The sequence below is a fragment of the Micromesistius poutassou genome, assembly GCF_964030765.1.
Source record: "Micromesistius poutassou genome assembly, chromosome: 5".
NCBI lineage: Eukaryota > Metazoa > Chordata > Actinopteri > Gadiformes > Gadidae > Micromesistius > Micromesistius poutassou.
Window position 1 is genome coordinate 518,206 of NC_140275.1, and position 17,915 is coordinate 536,120.

At 52.0% G+C, this 17,915-nt stretch overlaps 4 protein-coding genes and 1 pseudogene across 5 annotated transcripts in view; 2 read left to right on the forward strand and 3 right to left on the reverse strand.

Annotated features, from left to right (window-relative positions):
- The window catches only part of adgrv1 (adhesion G protein-coupled receptor V1), a gene marked incomplete at its 5' end in the record, with an annotated part of 39,056 nt that extends 38,895 nt beyond the window's left edge, over nt 1–161 (reverse strand). The window contains one exon of the mRNA XM_084468873.1: nt 137–161. Within this exon, the coding sequence (XP_084324999.1) occupies nt 137–161 (25 nt within the window). The remainder of the gene's footprint in view (nt 1–136) is intronic.
- A 1,934-nt stretch (nt 162–2,095) lies between these two features.
- LOC311343464 (lysM and putative peptidoglycan-binding domain-containing protein 3-like) lies at nt 2,096–5,874 on the forward strand. The gene is made up of 3 exons (XM_084468328.1): nt 2,096–2,202; nt 3,325–3,610; nt 4,588–5,874. Exons 2-3 carry the CDS (start codon nt 3,341–3,343, stop codon nt 5,314–5,316), a joined length of 999 nt encoding a protein of 332 aa, XP_084324454.1. The 5' UTR covers nt 2,096–2,202; nt 3,325–3,340; the 3' UTR covers nt 5,317–5,874.
- Nucleotides 5,875–6,013: 139 nt separating this feature from the next.
- Nucleotides 6,014–8,537, reverse strand: LOC311343466 (DNA-directed RNA polymerase III subunit RPC7-like). The gene is made up of 8 exons (XM_084468330.1): nt 8,339–8,537; nt 8,060–8,223; nt 7,467–7,596; nt 6,855–6,920; nt 6,704–6,769; nt 6,549–6,610; nt 6,237–6,365; nt 6,014–6,136 (listed from the first exon to the last, which is right to left on the reverse strand). Exons 2-8 carry the CDS (start codon nt 8,168–8,170, stop codon nt 6,056–6,058), a joined length of 645 nt encoding a protein of 214 aa, XP_084324456.1. The 5' UTR covers nt 8,171–8,223; nt 8,339–8,537; the 3' UTR covers nt 6,014–6,055.
- Nucleotides 8,538–8,809: 272 nt separating this feature from the next.
- LOC311343465 (acyl-coenzyme A thioesterase MBLAC2-like) lies at nt 8,810–12,337 on the forward strand. Its single transcript, XM_084468329.1, is given in 4 exon segments — nt 8,810–9,222; nt 9,224–9,341; nt 10,474–10,688; nt 11,385–12,337. Coding segments are annotated over 4 exon segments (834 nt in total). The 5' UTR covers nt 8,810–8,895; the 3' UTR covers nt 11,559–12,337.
- The window catches only part of LOC311343905, a 6,014-nt pseudogene continuing 431 nt past the window's right edge, over nt 12,333–17,915 (reverse strand). Inside the window, exons 2-3 of the transcript XR_014684124.1 lie at nt 16,660–16,763; nt 12,333–15,615 (exon numbers count right to left, since the gene is read on the reverse strand). The product of XR_014684124.1 is annotated as an uncharacterized misc_RNA (transcript). The remainder of the gene's footprint in view (nt 15,616–16,659; nt 16,764–17,915) is intronic.

Sequence of the window (17,915 nt, forward strand, 5' to 3'; positions counted from 1 at the left end):
CACACACACACACACACACACACACACACACACACACAGATTAGGGATAATTGAAAATTGTAAAAATAATAATAATTTGCGGTTTATTATGAGGCGATTTGGTGATCAAAAGGCGCTATGTGTTTACTGTGTGTACGGGGAAGGCTTCGGCCGTAGAGCATGGCGTAAAGGCTGAATGGTTACAGAAGCTGCTGCTAATGCTCCTTTCACTAAGAAAAGAGATTTACCTCCGCTGTGGCAACAAAGGAGGTTTAGAGAAAGACGCTCCAAATGACATCATGTGAATCCCTGAGCGATGATCTGGACATAATCAATTATTTAGCAATGAAACCACCCCCGAGCCATGAGCGGCCCGATCATCATGTTTAAGTGTCCCGACATCTCCTCCTTAGACGACGAGAGCAATTGTGTAGGTTACCTACACAATCAATACTACTACTACTACTACTACTACTACTACTACTGTGTTTTTAGAGTAGCAGGTGCAAAGTGTGCCAGATTACTCATCACCAGATCTGATAAATCAACGGGGCTTTTATGAGACGGTCTCCTTGGTCGTGCGCACCATGTGTGGGAGTTCTCCGTGGACGCTTGTTTTATTTCAATGGACGAGGGGGGGGGCGGGGGGGCATTTGGGAGGGGGGGTGTGGTGGGGGGGGGGACACACACAAAGCGCAATGTCCACACTGGGAATCCTAGGGGGTAACCATGACAGCGTTTGTCTCCCTCCTCCTCCTCAGCGGGTAACAAACACACATCCATTTAGTTATTGCGTTGAATCAATATTTAGGCTTTTTTAAACATTTTATAGTGTTTTTATTTTTTGGCACCGCGCGTAATGAAATTTGTAGTGGGTAAAGACTTTTAATCGTTTTCCTACTGTGCCTTAGAATGTGACTGCTGGAGCTGTCTGGTATAATTGATGATCGAGCGATTCATCGTTTTCTTTATTGTCTATTGACTATAATGAGTGTACACATACAGGGCATGGCGGGGCGTTAGACGCACTGGGGTTGGTCTTCATTTAAATATGAATTAAAATGTTCACGTCATCTCAGAGGGGGAAGAATGGGCTCGTGTCACAAGATAGATAACAAAAGATTTGAGATGTTTTGCCTCTCAAGTGTTCATCTCACAAAGTTCTCCTTGCATTTAGACCTACGCCTGCACCAAAACACCTGTTACAATGAAACCGTTCAACCCCATCGCCACTTACCTGACACTTTGCTTGGCCTTTCCGTCCGAAATAAATTACGAGAATATCTCTGCATGTAAAGTGGTCATCGATTATTATTCCAGGGGCCAAATTCGTCTCCCCAAATATAAATCAAACGAGGCCGGTCTGTTGAAACATATCGACGGCGTTCCTCCTCCGCGGATAAGGATAGCAGTGAAGCACTCGGGTCATCTAACGGGACTGGAGTGAGTGATACCGCAGACAGAGGCTTCCTCCCGTGGTCGTCCTCAGTCATAAACACAAGCAGGCTCACTATCCGCACGCATGTTTACAGCCCGACCCAGCGCCCCGCAGCCGTGTAGCAGCAACTGCTGCTACTGTACTTTAAAGCCCTACTACGGAACACAAGTCCGCAGCAACTTGCAGCCGCGGGGATAATGAGGCGTGATGTGTTAATCGCGTTCGTCTCGTCTGTTTTGGGAGCGTTGGCGGACAGCGACACCGTCCGGCGCGTCAGCCCTGTGCCGTTTTGGGCTCCTTCGAAAAATCCTAGTCCGTCGCGAAGGAGTTTAGTTCACGTTAGTTATCTGGCTGGCGACTGAGACGACCCTGAACAGACACTTTTTGTTGTTGTTGTTGTTGAAGGTTTTATCCTCTTTTTTTTAATTGTAGATTGAGATAGACAGGAAGATATGGGAGAGGAGAAGACACGCAGCAAAGCACCACGGGCAGGAGTCGAACCCCGGTCGCTGCGGTAAGGACTGGGCCTAACGGTACGCGCTCTGCCCGGTGAACCAGGGCCGCCCGAACAGCCACTTTACGCCTGGTCGTTGGCGCCATCTAGCGGCCGGACGCGTGCCTACAGGCAGCTCCCGCTACGTCATCACGTCGGCTTTTATGTTGACGTGGCGTGAGCCACGGCTAGCGAGAGTTCCAGCGGCTAGCAGGTAGCTCAAGGTAATGTAAGCCGGGGGGAGAATGGAGACAACGAGCTGAAGACGACCGACTGAGACGACTCTTCACAGGTAGACGCAGACCGAGTGTGTTTATGTCCGTTTAGACGAAGGAGCGTCCAGGGGCGGCTCGGGGTGAGTCCCCGGAGCCTCCTCAGACCGACGGGGCGTCCGTACCTCCGAGAGGCTAGCGTTAGCTCCTCTGTGAGGGGGCTCAGGACGACTAACCCGAACCCTAACTAACCCTAACCCTACTCTAACCCGAACCCTACTCTAACCTTAACATCTGATGGCCCTTTCTGTATTCAGGCGTGTGGGAGCAGGACTGTTGTATTGTGTTGTGTTGTGTGGATCGAGCCACCGGTGTCCACAGTGAGATCGCCATCACTGGTTTTTTTCTTCCGTGCAGCTGATTTAAAAAAAGATCAGACCCTCAGTCTGACCCCCCTCCCCCCCCCCCCCCTACCCCCCTCTGTCTGACCCTCCACCCCCCCCCTCAGTCTGACCCCCCCCCCCCCACACACACACACACACTACTGCGAGAATCAGAGTAACGTGGGCTGCTACTGATGGTCAGGGTGAGCTGTGGTCTCTCTGGTCAACGTGGCTGCTGAGCCGCTCATGTAAATGATGTGTGGAGACTCCGGTGGGTATGGGATGGGGATTATCTGATCATTCACTGTTTTAATAATCTCTGTTGGTCTGGTATTGTGGTATAGAGTTGCAGCAGTCGTTGATATATTTGCATGCATCTCTGACCAGGAGATGTTCCACTCTAGAGGCTCTAGGGCGGTTACACAACAGTTACACAACCTAAACATATCAGGATGTACTGTAAACCAAAGGACACTGCCCCCCCGTCTTATCATGTTGAAGATATTGGCAAAGAGGCAGCCTGCAGATAGACACGAGAAACTGAGGTACGAGTACAGTACCTTAGTACTGGGTCTTAACCACAGGGTAACACGCCCCTGACCTTGACTTCAGCCCAAAACAGGTTTTAAAATGAGGGCTGTATTTTGTACTGAAACCGGGGGGGGGTTAGTCTCCATTTGAATAGTTCTCCGTGTCGTCTCCCGAGGCGTTTGCTACGTGTCATTATGTAAGGAGACCAGCGGCTGCCTCCCATGTCGGACGTTAACCTCAGATGTTAACCTCAGACCCTCTTACTCACCCCCCCCCCCCCCCCCCCAGGCCGAGAGACGACGCCATGGCCAGCCGGGGCCAGCACTACGGCTTCCAGGCCGCCACCACGGTGCAGCCCGCCAACGGAGGCCACGCCTACCTGTTTGGGAACAACGGCTCGGAGAACGACCTGTCGGAGGACGACGGCGAGGTGTTCGAGCTGCGGTCGCGAGGCCGGGACCGCGGCCTGCGGCGGAGCGCGTCCCGGGAGAGGATGGACGACATCATCTACCTGTCCCGGGACGTCCAGGAGGGGGACACGCTCAACAGCCTCGCCCTGCAGTACCACTGCTCGGTACGCCCAGCCCCCTCCATCAACACGTACCGGACACAGACCGAACCGGTTCCCTCTACCCTCAACCAGGGCTGTCAGCCGGGAACACGTTACACACTATTCATACTTTGCGGTCACGTGACTACCTTGGATACATGGAGGGCAACAAACGCTGGCAAAATGGCGACGAACAAACGGCCAACCAGGGGAACTGCAGCCTTGCAGATTTCCGATACTTAAATAAATCAACTATTTAGACCATTTGTCACAAAATGTTAAAATTAGATACGAAGAGAAGATAAACATAACATACTCGGAACTTGTGATCCATACACAGCACCCGCTGATGTAGGTTATTCATTGCTTTGAAGCTGGCAAAGACTCTACCGGACTTGGAGTTTGGAGATATTTACATTTATCTCATAGAGAATCCGTCATTTCAGAAGCAGGGAGATTCCGTACAAAAATATGTCTAATTTGTCCGTTTGCCATGTGTATGCCTGGCACAAATGCTCCCGTTGAACTAATCTTTCCATCGTGGCGGTATTTGGACTGAGAGGAACCTAAGGACCGTTCGTGTGGTAAAACTGGCGACGTCCTGATCAGGTTACTAGGTTTCGTTGCTGGAGTTCTTGCCCGCCAGCGGTTGTGATGTCACGTGCAAAGTATGAATAATGTTATCCACAGCCGATCAGGATTCATTCATTCCAGAGGTTTGTTTGGTGGCGTGTGGCTTAGGAGGTAGAGCGGGTCGGCTGGTCACCGGAAGGTTGATGGTTCGCTCCCTGAGGTGTCCCTGAGCGAGACGCCCTCACCCTGACTGCCCCCGACCAGCCGGCTGTCGCCCTGCGGGGTCGACTCCGCCGCCGCCGCCGTGTGAATGAATGTGAGGCGACCCTGTCCAGCGCTTTGAGCGGCCACAGGTCAGAGCAGCGCTGTGTGAATGGCGTCCGCCGGCCGCTAACAGCCGTCCTCTCCCTGTGTTGATGTGCTTCCAGGTGGCGGACCTGAAGCGGGCCAACAACCTCCTGGCGGAGCAGGACTTCTTCGCCCTGCGCTCGGTGAAGATCCCCGTGCGGCGCTTCAGCGTGCTCACCGAGAGCTACAACGGCGCCGGCGCGCTGAAGCCGTCCTCCTCGCCGTCGACCACGTGGAGCCTGTCCCAGATCTCCCCGGGCACCTCCTCGGTGCCCACCGAGTGCTCCACCGACTCGTCGTCGTCGTCGGCCGACAGCGTGGAGGGCTTCCTCCTGGAGAAGGACAAGGACATCGAGCGGCTGGTGAAGTCGACGGGGCCGTCCCGCAGCAGCCTGAACGAGGTGGTGTCCTCGCTCACGCAGCTGGAGCCGCCGGCGGTGGCGGCGGCGCCGGGCGCGGCCGAGTACAAGCCGGCCCCGAGGAAGGACCCGTACTACGGGGCCGACTGGGGCATGCGCTGGTGGACGGCGGTGGCCATCATGCTGGTGGTGGGCATCGTCACGCCCGTCTTCTACCTGCTGTACTACGAGGTGCTGGTGAAGGCCGACGTCAGCCACCACGGCGCCGCCGCCGCCGCCGCCGACCCCGCCGCGCCTCAGGGGAGCGAGGTGGAAGTGTCCCGGCCCGAGGACGGCCGCGCAGGGGCCCGACTGGGGGCCGGCGGGGGGAACGTCGCCGCGGGCGACCCCCAAGCGCCCGGGGAAGGGGACTTGAACCGTGGCGGCGATGAGAAGCACGCAAAGACATGATGGAGAGGACAGACTGGAGGACACCCAGTGCAGACTGGGACGGACCCCGGCTGCTTTTAAGACTAACGCGGCCCTACGGTCGCTTTAGGGAACAGAGTCCTTTGGATTCCTTTGACTTATAAGTCAGTTGTTTTTTTTTATGCCCCAGATGGACCCAATGGGATTTCTTTCTCTAATTGCCATTAAAACATGAAGATTATTTAACACTATTGTCGGGTGGGTGGGACCAGGTGGTTTCCATTGTGTGCTAACATATCCAGACTAATTTATTTGTCAGATGGAGCATAAGCTGTCTCACAGTATCAGTATTGAAAATATCAATTTAATTATTTCATCGCTGGTGGGGTACTTTGTAGATCTTCTAAAGGCATGGTGAGATGAGGAAAACGCACAGTTCCTGCAATCACGTCAAGTAATACCTTTTGGCAAGAGACTTTATCATATAGAAGCCTTTATTCCTCAATCATGTACATATTTCGGGTGAAATAGACAGTATGTGCCTTTTTAACCAGTGGCTCTGTTAACAGGCTGGAAAATAAATACATCTATTTTGAATAAATTAATGAGCAGGCTTTAGTATCTCTTTTTTTTACACAACCGCAATTTCACAGGAACATACCAAGGAATAATACGCACTGGTTTGTTAACAGCCATGGAAAGTAACATGTAAACAATATCTGAGGTAAGAACAGCTGGAATATCAACACTAACTAATTGTTCTTCTGGCTGAGGAAGCGTCTCAGTACGTCGCCTCTCCGTCGTCGCCGTCATCGTGGTCATCCTCCCCGTTGTCGAAGTAGCTGTCGATGTAATCGTTCTCCTGTGGAGTGAAACGAGCTCAGTGACCGCGTCATACCCCCCTCATCGCTTCCCTTCAAGTTGGCGAGAGGAACTCAAACGACCCAACGGCTCATTCTCACCTCCTCCACTTCCTCCTCTTCAAATTCCTCCTCCAAGTCCTCCTCCTCCTCGCCCTCCGCGGTCTTCTTCGTCTTGGGCTTCTCGTCGTCAGATTTCTCTTCCTCTGCGCCGTCTTTCTTTTCCAGTTCCTGAAGAAAATCCCGAACATGAGCACTGTACATGTTTTGATGCTATTCATGAGTACCAAGCCTGATTACATGCACAATCAGACGAGCATGGATGCTTGGAGGATGTGTACTGTATGAAATACGTTTTAGTGTTTCTTTCCACAACTGTTGATTGATATTTGTGAGGTTAAAATAGAGACTTGCTTCTAATTTATTCAGCACATCCTTGGTGTCTTTGGCTGAAGGCTTCGCAGGCTTCTTTACGCCTGTTGGAAACAATACATAACGTCAAGTCTTAATTCCTGCAAAAGACAAAATCCACCTCAGATGAACATGTCAACAAACTAAATGGCACATACCTGCTGGTTTGGTTGTGCGAGTCCTTTTAACTTGGGGCCTCAGTTCTTTCGGGTAGAGGTTCCAGTCTGAAACATCCCGTAACGTTCATTATGAAAAAGTATTTCTCATGTAATTTTTAACCGGGCGAGAGTGTGCAAGTAAAACTTGTACCTGGTGTCCATTCTTCATCGTTGAGCTGTTTCTGCTTGTTGTATCTCTCCTTGTATCGCTCTACATCTAGTAGACAGAGAAAAGCAGAATTGTGCTCAGTTGCATCTTCACAAAGGACACGTCATACCTCAAGTTAATTATCAAAAGCACACAGTGAACCGGCCGAGATTTCCCGTTTTCAATTAATGCAACTTGACGTATTTAATGAATCCCGGTTCAGTGGTAAAACAATGCATTTATCGTACTCTTTAATTGCAATTTTTAATGCATGAAAGCCCAAATTGTGCATGAACATAACAAACCAACGTCACCAAATAAATTGACCGCTTACGAGTCGCCATCGCCTGAAAAAAGCATTCCATTAAAAGGCCGGCCCAGCCCGACCGGCAGAAGCGCTGATTCAATAGTCCTCTATGAACCCTTGACTCTCTCTCCATCGATAGATATTGCCATAATTAAATGCTTCAGTTCTGAGTGCTGCATTACCTCACCGCCTGGCAGAAACCTCAGTCTTTTCTTGCCACAGCACTTCCCAAAAGGATCCCAGACTTCTAATGCACTGCCCGCTCGCTCCCTCCCTCCCCCTCCCTCCCTCCCTCTGCCACTCCTCACCTGCTTTAGCAGCCAGTGGTTTGATGTTGTGGGGTAGTCTCTGCATTGTGCCCCTCATCTCCTGCTTGAGGGCCAGCATGTAGGCCTCTCCCTCATCGTCCCTCAGAGGGACCGGTTTAGACTCCGTGTTCTGACGTTGTGGAAGAGGAGAGCGTGTAAACAACGAGGCCAACGCGATTAAAACACGATTGTTTTATTTGCTGAGATTATGCAATGCATTCGCGATTAATTAATTTGATTAACATGTTTTTATAAAGCTGTGGAACGATAAGGCTAGTGTAAATCCAGTTAATCATTGTTTATGGGCGTGTCGTAGTGTAGAAGATAAGTGTGCCCCTAGGAGGCTTATCTCTCACGGGAGGTTTGCTGTGTTTTGCACATTCACGATTCCCTTCAAGGCCTCCGCAGCCGCTCACACGTTTACACTAAGCTGTTCAGCATATCGCATTACAGACGTGGGGAACGGTGTAATTAATATTTGTTCTGTATAAAAACACAATGGCCCATACTTTATCGTAATTTACAAGTAGCCTACGTACGTGGCGCTGGTGTAGTTCGTAGTGCCTGTAGTTAGTACTGTAGTTAGTACTTACTGGGAACAGTGGTCTGGGCCCCACCATGGCCTCGGGCATGCAGCCCCGTGTGATGCCCAACGCCTCGACGTTGAACGAGAAGGCCGCCACCCCACGACCCCGGCCTCCCATGACGGCTCCGACGGTCTGTCCACGAGTACACCCAGCGTGCTGTACTTCTACCACTACACAAACACACACACACACACACAACCACGACAGTGTTTACAATGAGTCGGCGAACTGTTCAATCAGCTCTTCCTATTTAAGATGAAAACACAAAACATTGTAAAAGATTACCAAGGAACTGTTTGACAGGGAGACAGTGATGCTGCCTAGCTCGATGTGAAGTTGAGAATGCCCTAGGTCAGCAGTTTGACACGTCCCCATGTGCTCCGTGACCGCATGCTCCCTATACCCGCACATCGGCGTCCCACACCCCGCTCTGCATCTCTGAAGATAGACGGTCTGATCGCGGGTTATACTATAGAGATCACACAATTACCACTGGAGCGGTGGGACTTTGGTGAGTATTTGATCGAGACTACCGTCCACACAGCCGCAATGTGCTCCAGGTGTGGCTTTAAACACCACACGCCTCCGGTGTGGTTGGCAGACCGCTTATGCGTTTCCAGCCAATCACGGTAGGGTTCATGCTTACGTCAGGCGCGTGCCCGTCCAATGACATGTGCGCTTCTTTCCCCGGGGGCGTGTCCTCCTCGGCCCCGCCTGCCTGCACAGACATCGAGATGTAGGTGTCTGGTACGCGACCCAAGCAGCGGTGCGAAGATTTTGCGACTAAAATCGCCTCCAAAAGGCACCAGGTTCCATGCCCCTTGACGCGCGCATGAGTCGGGATGTCTGCCAACGATTGGTATGCGCACAAGTCGCTCGGAGATGGCATGTACTGGATCCAGGAGCGGTTCTACGAGTCTGAAAACCGTGCAAATATCTGGCTGCTGCGCGGCTCGCACCAGGACGTGGTGATCGACACGGGGCTGGGCTTGAAGAGCTTACCTGACTACATCACCTCCAAGGGGCTGCTGGGCGCCGACCCGCAGAGGAAGAACCCGCTGCTCGCCATCGCCACCCACGCCCACTTCGACCATTCCGGGGGCCTACATCAGTTCCAACAAGTGGGCGTCCACAGTGCCGAGGTCGAAGCCCTGGTCAACGGGGACAACTTCCTTCGAGACGGCCACCTGGCTGAGCGACCGGGAGATAGTCCAGGCGCCTTTTCCGGGATGGCGGGCACGGCACTACAAGGTGCACGCGGTGCAGCCCACGCACATCCTACAGGAGGGTAGGTATGCTCCACCAGCGTCGGGCTCGCCTGTCAGGAGGATGAGAATGTCCGCCACGCCGTTTATATCCGAACGCAACGAGAGAACGTCCGATACGTTGTGCCCCCCGCATAGGCGGCGTCCACACACACACTGCAGACCGCGTCCGATGCACGCTGCTCCCCAACGCCTCGGGATATCGACAGACTAGACGAGTTGACATTGTGCAGAATAGCGCTACGCAAACATTTGCGGATGGACTGCTAACTGCTGCGATCACAGTCAGTCACACATGCGCCGCCTCTGCATATATTAACCTCCGCTGTGCGCTATTTATAGACGGATCAGTGTGTCTCTGTGTACGTGTGTGTGTACATGTGTGTGTACATGTTTTCTTGAAGTGGTTACAGTATATTTTTCTGGACATTTTAGTTTTTCATAATGTTTTCCAGTATTTGGATGACTTTGATCTGGTCATCAACCAGTGGAGATAATTCACCCACTCAATTTCAAACTAGCATTTCTTTTATTTATCTACTACGTACGGTTAAGCCTTATGGCGCGTTCACACCAAAAGCGACGGGGCGGCGCGACTCCATACAAAGTCGACTTTGGACGGTTAAGCCTTTGCCGTCATCCATCATTAGATGAAGCACTTTGCTGCTTGGGCCAAACTCTCCTCTTCCGGACTCTTCTGCTCCTCTTACCGGCAGCCCGTTCTGCAGAGTGGGTCAATAGCAGCTCAGTGTTGTGCTGTGTCAGAGTTGCTGCTGCAGTGCAGCTGGAATATCTTATTGCCCCGCCGTGGGTTCATTTCAACCTAATACTCCCGTTCTGTGTGAGTCATCTCTCTGTCCTGGGACGTTCGATTTTGTCCCGACGCTTCCGGAAGAGAGAAGCGTTCTGGACAAGCTTGAAAGCGAAGCGATAGGTTAACCTGCAGACTGAAGAGATGATGATGTCATTCTAGGTGCAGTTATGCTATCTGTGGCTCACACAGACAGACAGACAGACAGACAGACAGACCTTCTGTAATGCATACCTCTCCATCCTTCTCATGTGTCTCTCCCCTTCCTCCCTCTCTCACTCCCTCCCTCTCCTCTCCTTCCTCCTTTCCTCCCTCTCCCTCCCTCCCTCCTCCCTCCCTCCCAGGTGACGTCATCAACCTCGGCGACCGCCAGCTGACCGTGCTGCACATGCCGGGCCACTCGCGCGGCAGCATCTGTCTCCATGACGGCGACCGCAAGCTGCTGTTCAGCGGCGACGTGGTGTACGACGGAGCCATGATCGACTGGCTGCCCTACAGCCGCGTCAGCGACTACGTCAGCAGCTGCGAGCGCATCGTGGGGCTGGTGGACAGCGAGCAGGTGGGCCCCCCCCCGGGACCCCTTCGTTAGGGGGTGCTTCGTTAGTCCGGTCTGGTTTGAGGCGCACACACACACACACACACACACGCTCGGGTCGCGTTTCACCGAGGTGTGTGTGTGACGATGAGAACGGGGGTGGGGGCGCTCCGAGGGCCGGGTGTGGTGGTGTGTTTGACGTGTACAATGTGGCTTCTTTTTGAATGACGCCGTCAGTAGTTCAATACTGACAACATCCTCTCCCCAACCCTAACAATAACCCTACCCTAACCATAACCCTACCCTAACCCTAACCCTACCATAACCATAACCCTACCCATAAACCTAACCCTACCCTAACCATAACCCTACCATAACCATAACCCTACCCTAACCATAACCCTACCATAACCATAACCCTACCCATAACCATACCCTAACAATAACCCTAACCATAACCCTACCCTAACCCTAACCCTACCATAACCATAACCCTACCCATAAACCTAACCCTACCCTAACCACAGCCCAGGCTCTGAAAGCCTGGGCTGTCAGAGCGTTCCCCTCCCGCGCCGGTAGTGTCGTAGTTCGAGAGGTGGCAGGTTGGAGACCCGCGAGCGGTCGGCTACGTACGTCTCAATGCTGTAAATGTACAGTAAACGTACCCACTACCGCTCTCTCTAACGCCCCCCCCCCCCCCCCCCCCCCCCCCTCCGCCAGGTGGACCAGGTCCTCCCGGGTCACTACAACACCTTCGGCGCCAAGCGCCTGCACCGCATCGCCACGTCCTACATCAGCCGGGCCGGGACCTGCCCCGCCAAGTTCTCCACCTTCGCCTGGAGGACGCTGGCCGGCGTGGTGCTGCGGGCCTCCAACCCGCGCAGCGCCTGCTAGCCTGACGCCAGGGAGGGGCCGCCCCGCCCCCGGAGCACAAGAACGGAGCACAGAACACGGGATGTTTGGTTTATGATCAGGGCCATGAAGACGCAGCACAGGCTGGGGGGCGGAGCCGGCCCCGGTCGCTATATCTAGACCTCGGTGTATCGTTATGTTTACCTGTATAATCTGAAATAGTTACGATAGTTGCCAAAAAACCTTGATTCAGTTAAACCCTGATCGGTTACATGGATCGTTTGATTCGCACTATATTATGGATCGTATACAATATTTATAGGGAGTGTAATTTATTGGTTGAATGTGGTAAGACGTATGCTTGTTTTAACCCTTTTTATATACTTTTTCGGTGTTGAATGACATTGCACATTTATGGTACAACTGGGCATTACACACACAGGGAACTGCTCTGAGAATTATCTTCCAGGAGACGACATGGCCATAGTATTCCTCTATGCATTACACTGCTCAGTGAAGACTAGGTGACAACTACCTCCTACGTTTGTACTAGTGCTTTGTACTGCTTATATACCTCTGGAAGCAGGAACTAAACGTAAAGCCTCTATTGTGTGTGTGTGTGTGTGCGTGCCTACACACAACACAGGGTATCTGATAAACAGTCAGGTTTCATTTAGCTTTTTCTATTTGACCCGAGCGTGCATCTAACTGAATCTCATCCTGAGTGTCTCACCCAATCAGGAAGCTGAGAGTAACACAGTCACAGAGAACATAAGCGAAGCCAGAAGTGGCTGCAGACAGTGACTCGCTCTTCCACCCCCCCCACCACCCCCCCTGCAGGAAAATGTCCTCTGTTGCAATACCGAATGGCTCATATGTTCATGTTTACCGGGCGTCTGCCCTGTGTCTAGTGAGTGGAATATTACCGTGAACCACCGTAGTTACAGTAGAGAGCAGTAGTAGACGTGATGTAAAAACAGAAGGCAAGACGTAAATGGATAAAGTATTTATTCTTATTAATATTATTAACATGTCATGTTATTAACGTGTTTGCTCTCTGGGAATGCGTGCCTGCAAAACACACAGAAACACGAACACTGTAGCCAGGTGACATTCAATGTCATTCTGAAACAAGAAATCTGTTATAATACAAAAGATAATAATCATAGGGTGTTAGAGCTCCATTGTTGACCTCACCAACACCTGAGGTTGAATTCTAACAGTCGAGGGTTGAGTTAACTTAAGGGTTTAAGGTACAGTAATACAAATGCTGTTTAGGCATTCCAGAGGTTGAACAGGCTCATTTAAGATAGTCTCCTGGTTAGGTTCATGTAGATAAAGATTTTGCAGATTTTGACATTGAGTTCCACGGACATTGAATCAGAACGAAATGGTGTAACTAAAAGTTACACAATCCCGTCCTCACCATCACAAGGATAACAGAGACAAGAGTTTAAGGTAGTAAATAGTGACTCTAATATCTTAATGTTTTACAATGGATCAAATGCAAGGGTTCTTCCAATTAAATGCTACAGGGATGCTTCATTACGGCTTTCACTGCTTAATAAAATACCACCAGACTTTCACAAGACCAACGATTTAGTATGGCTTATTGTGTCTGGTCCGTTACATCACTTTGGTGTATGTCTGTTAATGTTCCTGTGATCGAGCTATGCGTATACACCCTCAGTACACCGGATTCGTTTTCAACAAGAGGACGAGCCTATCTAGACGAGCACAGTGACCATTCCATTCCATGTACATTCTAAACTGAAATCCTATTAAAAGGAGCACTGTGTAAGATTATTCATAGCTTATTCATAGCGTCTCACCAGGGCAGACGCTCTTAAACTTTAATAAATTCCTCCTTTTACCATCCCTGTGTGCATGGCTAAACCACTATGGCAACTGGACATTTCTTTTCATTATGATGCAACATGCATATTTTGGTTATCAGGCGTTTGCAGATGAGAAAATGTTACACAGTGGCCCTTCAGCTTACAGCTTACACCGACTGCAATCGTTCACAACACTTTGAAAGAGCCGACTCTCGGAAGCAAATCATGCAGGACACTGCTTGGGTTTGATGAGAGCGAGGAGAGACGTTCACTTCAGTAGATTACGGACACTGAAGTAGTTATCACAGTAAGTACAAGCAAGATACGAACACACCCTGACTACAGTTAGGCCTCCCCTGACACATCCAGACACGCTATCACAAACCGTTCACTGAATTTATTTTTCCAATTGACTCATGCTCACCTCTGCTCAGGCCGCAGACAGTGTCATTGTTGGGGGGAAGTCAAGGAGAAACATACAGGGTGAGGGTACTGCTAGTGTGTCAATAGCACAGATCTCTTTTAAAGGATACCACCAGGTGTGAGTGTGATTAGTTGTTACAAGCCGTCTCTTCTGACATCACCAGTGGGCGTGTCCACCCAGACGTGTGACGGATAGATGAGCGACGTTTGCTACGGTCCACTGGGTCGGCTGGTGGACTGATCTATCCAGCACACATCCAGGTGGACACGCCCACTTGTGATGTCAGAAGAGGCCAATTTTCAAAACGGCTTGTAACGGCTGATCACACTCACACCTGGTGGTGTGATATGTCACCTTTAAAAAACACTTCCCAGTTGTGTGCATGTGTGCTTTTGCAAGGGCGGGCAGACGAAAACCAATTCAACCAGTAGAGAAACACTGATACTAATATGGGAACCACTGGCCGTATGGCTAAACGTGTGTTTTGCATATATCACTATTGTTGTCAACATGCGGGTTTTCAAAATGTAGCAATCATTATTTTTTATGTTTGTGGCAACCAGGTAGAGGAGATTGTCACCTGTTCCTATTCCAGTTGGCCCCAGGGCCGCCTGGGCCATGGCATCAGGTCACTAGTGGGTTGAGGCAGCTTGTAGACTCTGAGGCTGAGCCCTCGGGCAGAACGCCTGAGCTCACTTCACATATGTTAGGTTTTATTTATTTCATCGCGACGCAGCGTCGGCCACTCCATGTTAATCCAGTTAAGTCATGAGAGGCTAAAGGCTGGCGTCGCCGTTAATGTCCCACCTGCCTCTGGAGCTCGTTAACGTCACACCTGGCTCTGGAGCTCGTTAGTGTCCCAACTGGCTCTGGAGCTCGTTAGTGTCCCAACTGGCTCTGGAGCTCGTTAGTGTCCCAACTGGCTCTGGAGCTCGTTAGAGTCACACCTGGCTCTAGAGCTCGTTAAGGTCACACCTGGCTCTGGAGCTCGTTAGAGTCACACCTGGCTCTAGAGCTCGTTAAGGTCACACCTGGCTCTGGAGCTCGTTAGAGTCACACCTGGCTCTGGAGCTCGTTAGAGTCACACCTGGCTCTAGAGCTCGTTAAGGTCACACCTGGCTCTGGAGCCAGTTGCGGGGGTCCAGGCGGGCCCTGAGGTTCCTGAGGCTGCGGCGGGCGGGCGACGGCCGGGAGAAGGCGGCGGCCTCCGAGGCCTCGGGGCTGTGGCGGCCCTCGCTGGAGCTGGTGCTGGAGGTGGAGCTGGAGCAGGAGAGGGCGGGCTGCGCGCCGCGCGGGGAGCGGGACGAGGAGACCGCCAGCGGGGCGAGCAGCGAGGCGGGAGGCGGGGGCTGGCAGGAGCACTGGAAGTCCCCGCCTCCGCCGCCGCCGCCGCCGCCGCCGCCGCCGTAGCGCCTCCCGCGCAGCGTGCTCAGCTTGGCGTCCAGCGACAGCGTGCGCGGCCGGGAGCGCGAGGAGGAGGAGCAGGAGGAGGAGGAGGAGGAGGGCAGGACGTAGCTCAGCGGGGGCTCGGCCCAGCCGGCGTGGCGCGAGCAGGGGCTGGTGCTGCTGTGGCTGTCGCTGTCCGAGGTCAGGCTGGCGTCCGAGGAGAGCAGGCCGGGCCGGGGCCGGCGCTGCGGGCTGGCGGGGCTGCGGGGCGACAGGCGGGAGATGCGGGGGCGGCCGGGGCCCCGCGGGGAGCCGGGCCCCTCGCCCTCCTCCTCGAACAGGGACATCCAGGTGGGGGAGGAGCCCAGCTGGCTGCGGAGCTCCAGCTCCTGCATGCGGCGGGCCAGGAGGTCGGACACGGCGCTGCCCAGGCCGTCGGACGCCTCAATAACTGAGAGTGGGGGGGGGGGGGGGGGGGGGGGTGGGGGAAGCAGGGGACAGCCGTCACCACGCTGAGACACCGGCGGCTGACGGCGACACGCCCACTGACCCTGGTGTCCTAACGCTCCTCGCGGCCCGTGTGTTTTTGTATTTGTTGGAGTGGTGTTAGTGTTAGCGACAAACAAACTCTCTCCAGCTCTAGGACCGGAGGAGCTCTCTGAGCCCGGCGCTCTGGGGGAGCTCTGGGCGCGGCGCCCGGCGTGCATACGTCACCTGTCGTTTGTAATAGGAGGAGAGCAGAGCGCGTATCTCGGCCGACACGGCGTTATCCTGCAGGAGAAGACCCTCGCATGAGGGGGCGGAGAGGGGGGCTGCAGCGGAGCGGTGCGGAGAGGTGGAGCACGGGGGGGGGGGGGGGGAGGATGGAGGGAGGGGGCCGGTGTTTTTGGAGATCATGGATGTGACGAGGTTAGTATGGTGGGGGTGGGGGGTGGGGGGGGGTGTGAGATGAGAGGCAGGAAATTGGTTTTCAACGTATTAGGGATAAATAATGATGAAACAAAATGAAATGTGGTTAATGTGAAATAAAATGATGAAAGGTGGTTTAGTTTTGGTGAATGAAAAACCAAAAGAGGGGAGCAAACGATGGAAACAAGGAAAAGGTTGAACCAAAGAGAAGGCGGGGGGGTGAAGGGTTAGGACACACACCATGAAGAGGGACAGAGAAACACAGAGAGAGAGAGAGAGAGAGAGAGACAGGGAGAGTCAGTGTGTCAGAGACGGTCACTCTACAGTACAGAGAGGTAAAGGTAAAGCAGAGCGGAGGAAACACATTTTGGTGAAAGTACGTCATGCACATACCTACAGTTAAGTTAAGACTACAACACCATGCTGTGCAAGCAAAGAAGGAGTGAACCTTTGGTTTATCTTTGGTCTGGTGTCGGGCTTTTTTCTAATTCACCTTTTTCTTCTCACCGTTCCATTTCACAAGTAAACATTTGACAAAAAGGTATTTCCAGATTGGCCGTGTGAAGCTGGATGAGCCGTGCCTTACCCATCTCGTGGTACAGGGAGCCCTGCTTCGGGGTGACCGTGGCGGGCTTCCTCGGGACGGAAGCTCGATCTTCATGAGGTCGTCACAGCACTGCTTCCATTGGCCTGGGGAGGGGGCGGCAGTAACGGGTTAACCATCGCTACACCTGGTTGGTTCACACAGGAGGACCGTCCTATCTGGACGAGCACCGTCACCGCCGACCCAGTTCATGTACACACAACAGTATTAAAGGAGCAGTCTCTCGGCCTGTGGCAGAGAGACATCAGCCGCTGGACAGGACTCCACAACTAACTACTAACAACCATCATACTGGTTGGCCAAATAGTGATAAACCTCATCCTCATTTGGTCCAAACTATCTCTGCAGATGCATAGCTTGCATACATGCGTAGGTTAATAAAGTATTCAGTATAATTCACGACCATTTGTCAAAGAGGATTATCGTGTTATAGTATTATTATTATATATTATTATTATATTATAATCAGTGTACATTTACATTGAGGGCGTTTATCAGACGCTTTTATCCAAAGTGACTTACAACAAGTCCATTTCTCAGAAGAAGAAAAAACAACAATATCTCTCTGTGGGTGCAGTCAGGATGTTCATAGAACCAAGAGCCAGCACTAACCATCACTAGGTTAACCCATTCCCCGTACACACTAACCATCACTAGGTTAACCCATTCCCCGTATACACTACCATCACTAGGTTAACCCATTCCCCGTATACACTAACCATCACTAGGTTAACCCATTCCCCGTATACACTAACCATCACTAGGTTAACCCATTCCCCGTATACACTAACCATCACTAGGTTAACCCATTCCCCGTACACACTAACCATCACTAGGTTAACCCATTCCCCGTACACACTAACCATCACTAGGTTAACCCATTCCCCGTATACACTAACCATCACTAGGTTAACCCATTCCCCGTACACACTAACCATCACTAGGTTAACCCATTCCCCGTATACACTAACCATCACTAGGTTAACCCATTCCCCGTACACACTAACCATCACTAGGTTAACCCGTTCCCCGTATACACTAACCATCACTAGGTTAACCCATTCCCCGTACACACTAACCATCACTAGGTTAACCCGTTCCCCGTATACACTAACCATCACTAGGTTAACCCATTCCCCGTACACACTAACCATCACTAGGTTAACCCATTCCCCGTACACACTAACCATCACTAGGTTAACCCATTCCCCGTACACACTAACCATCACTAGGTTAAA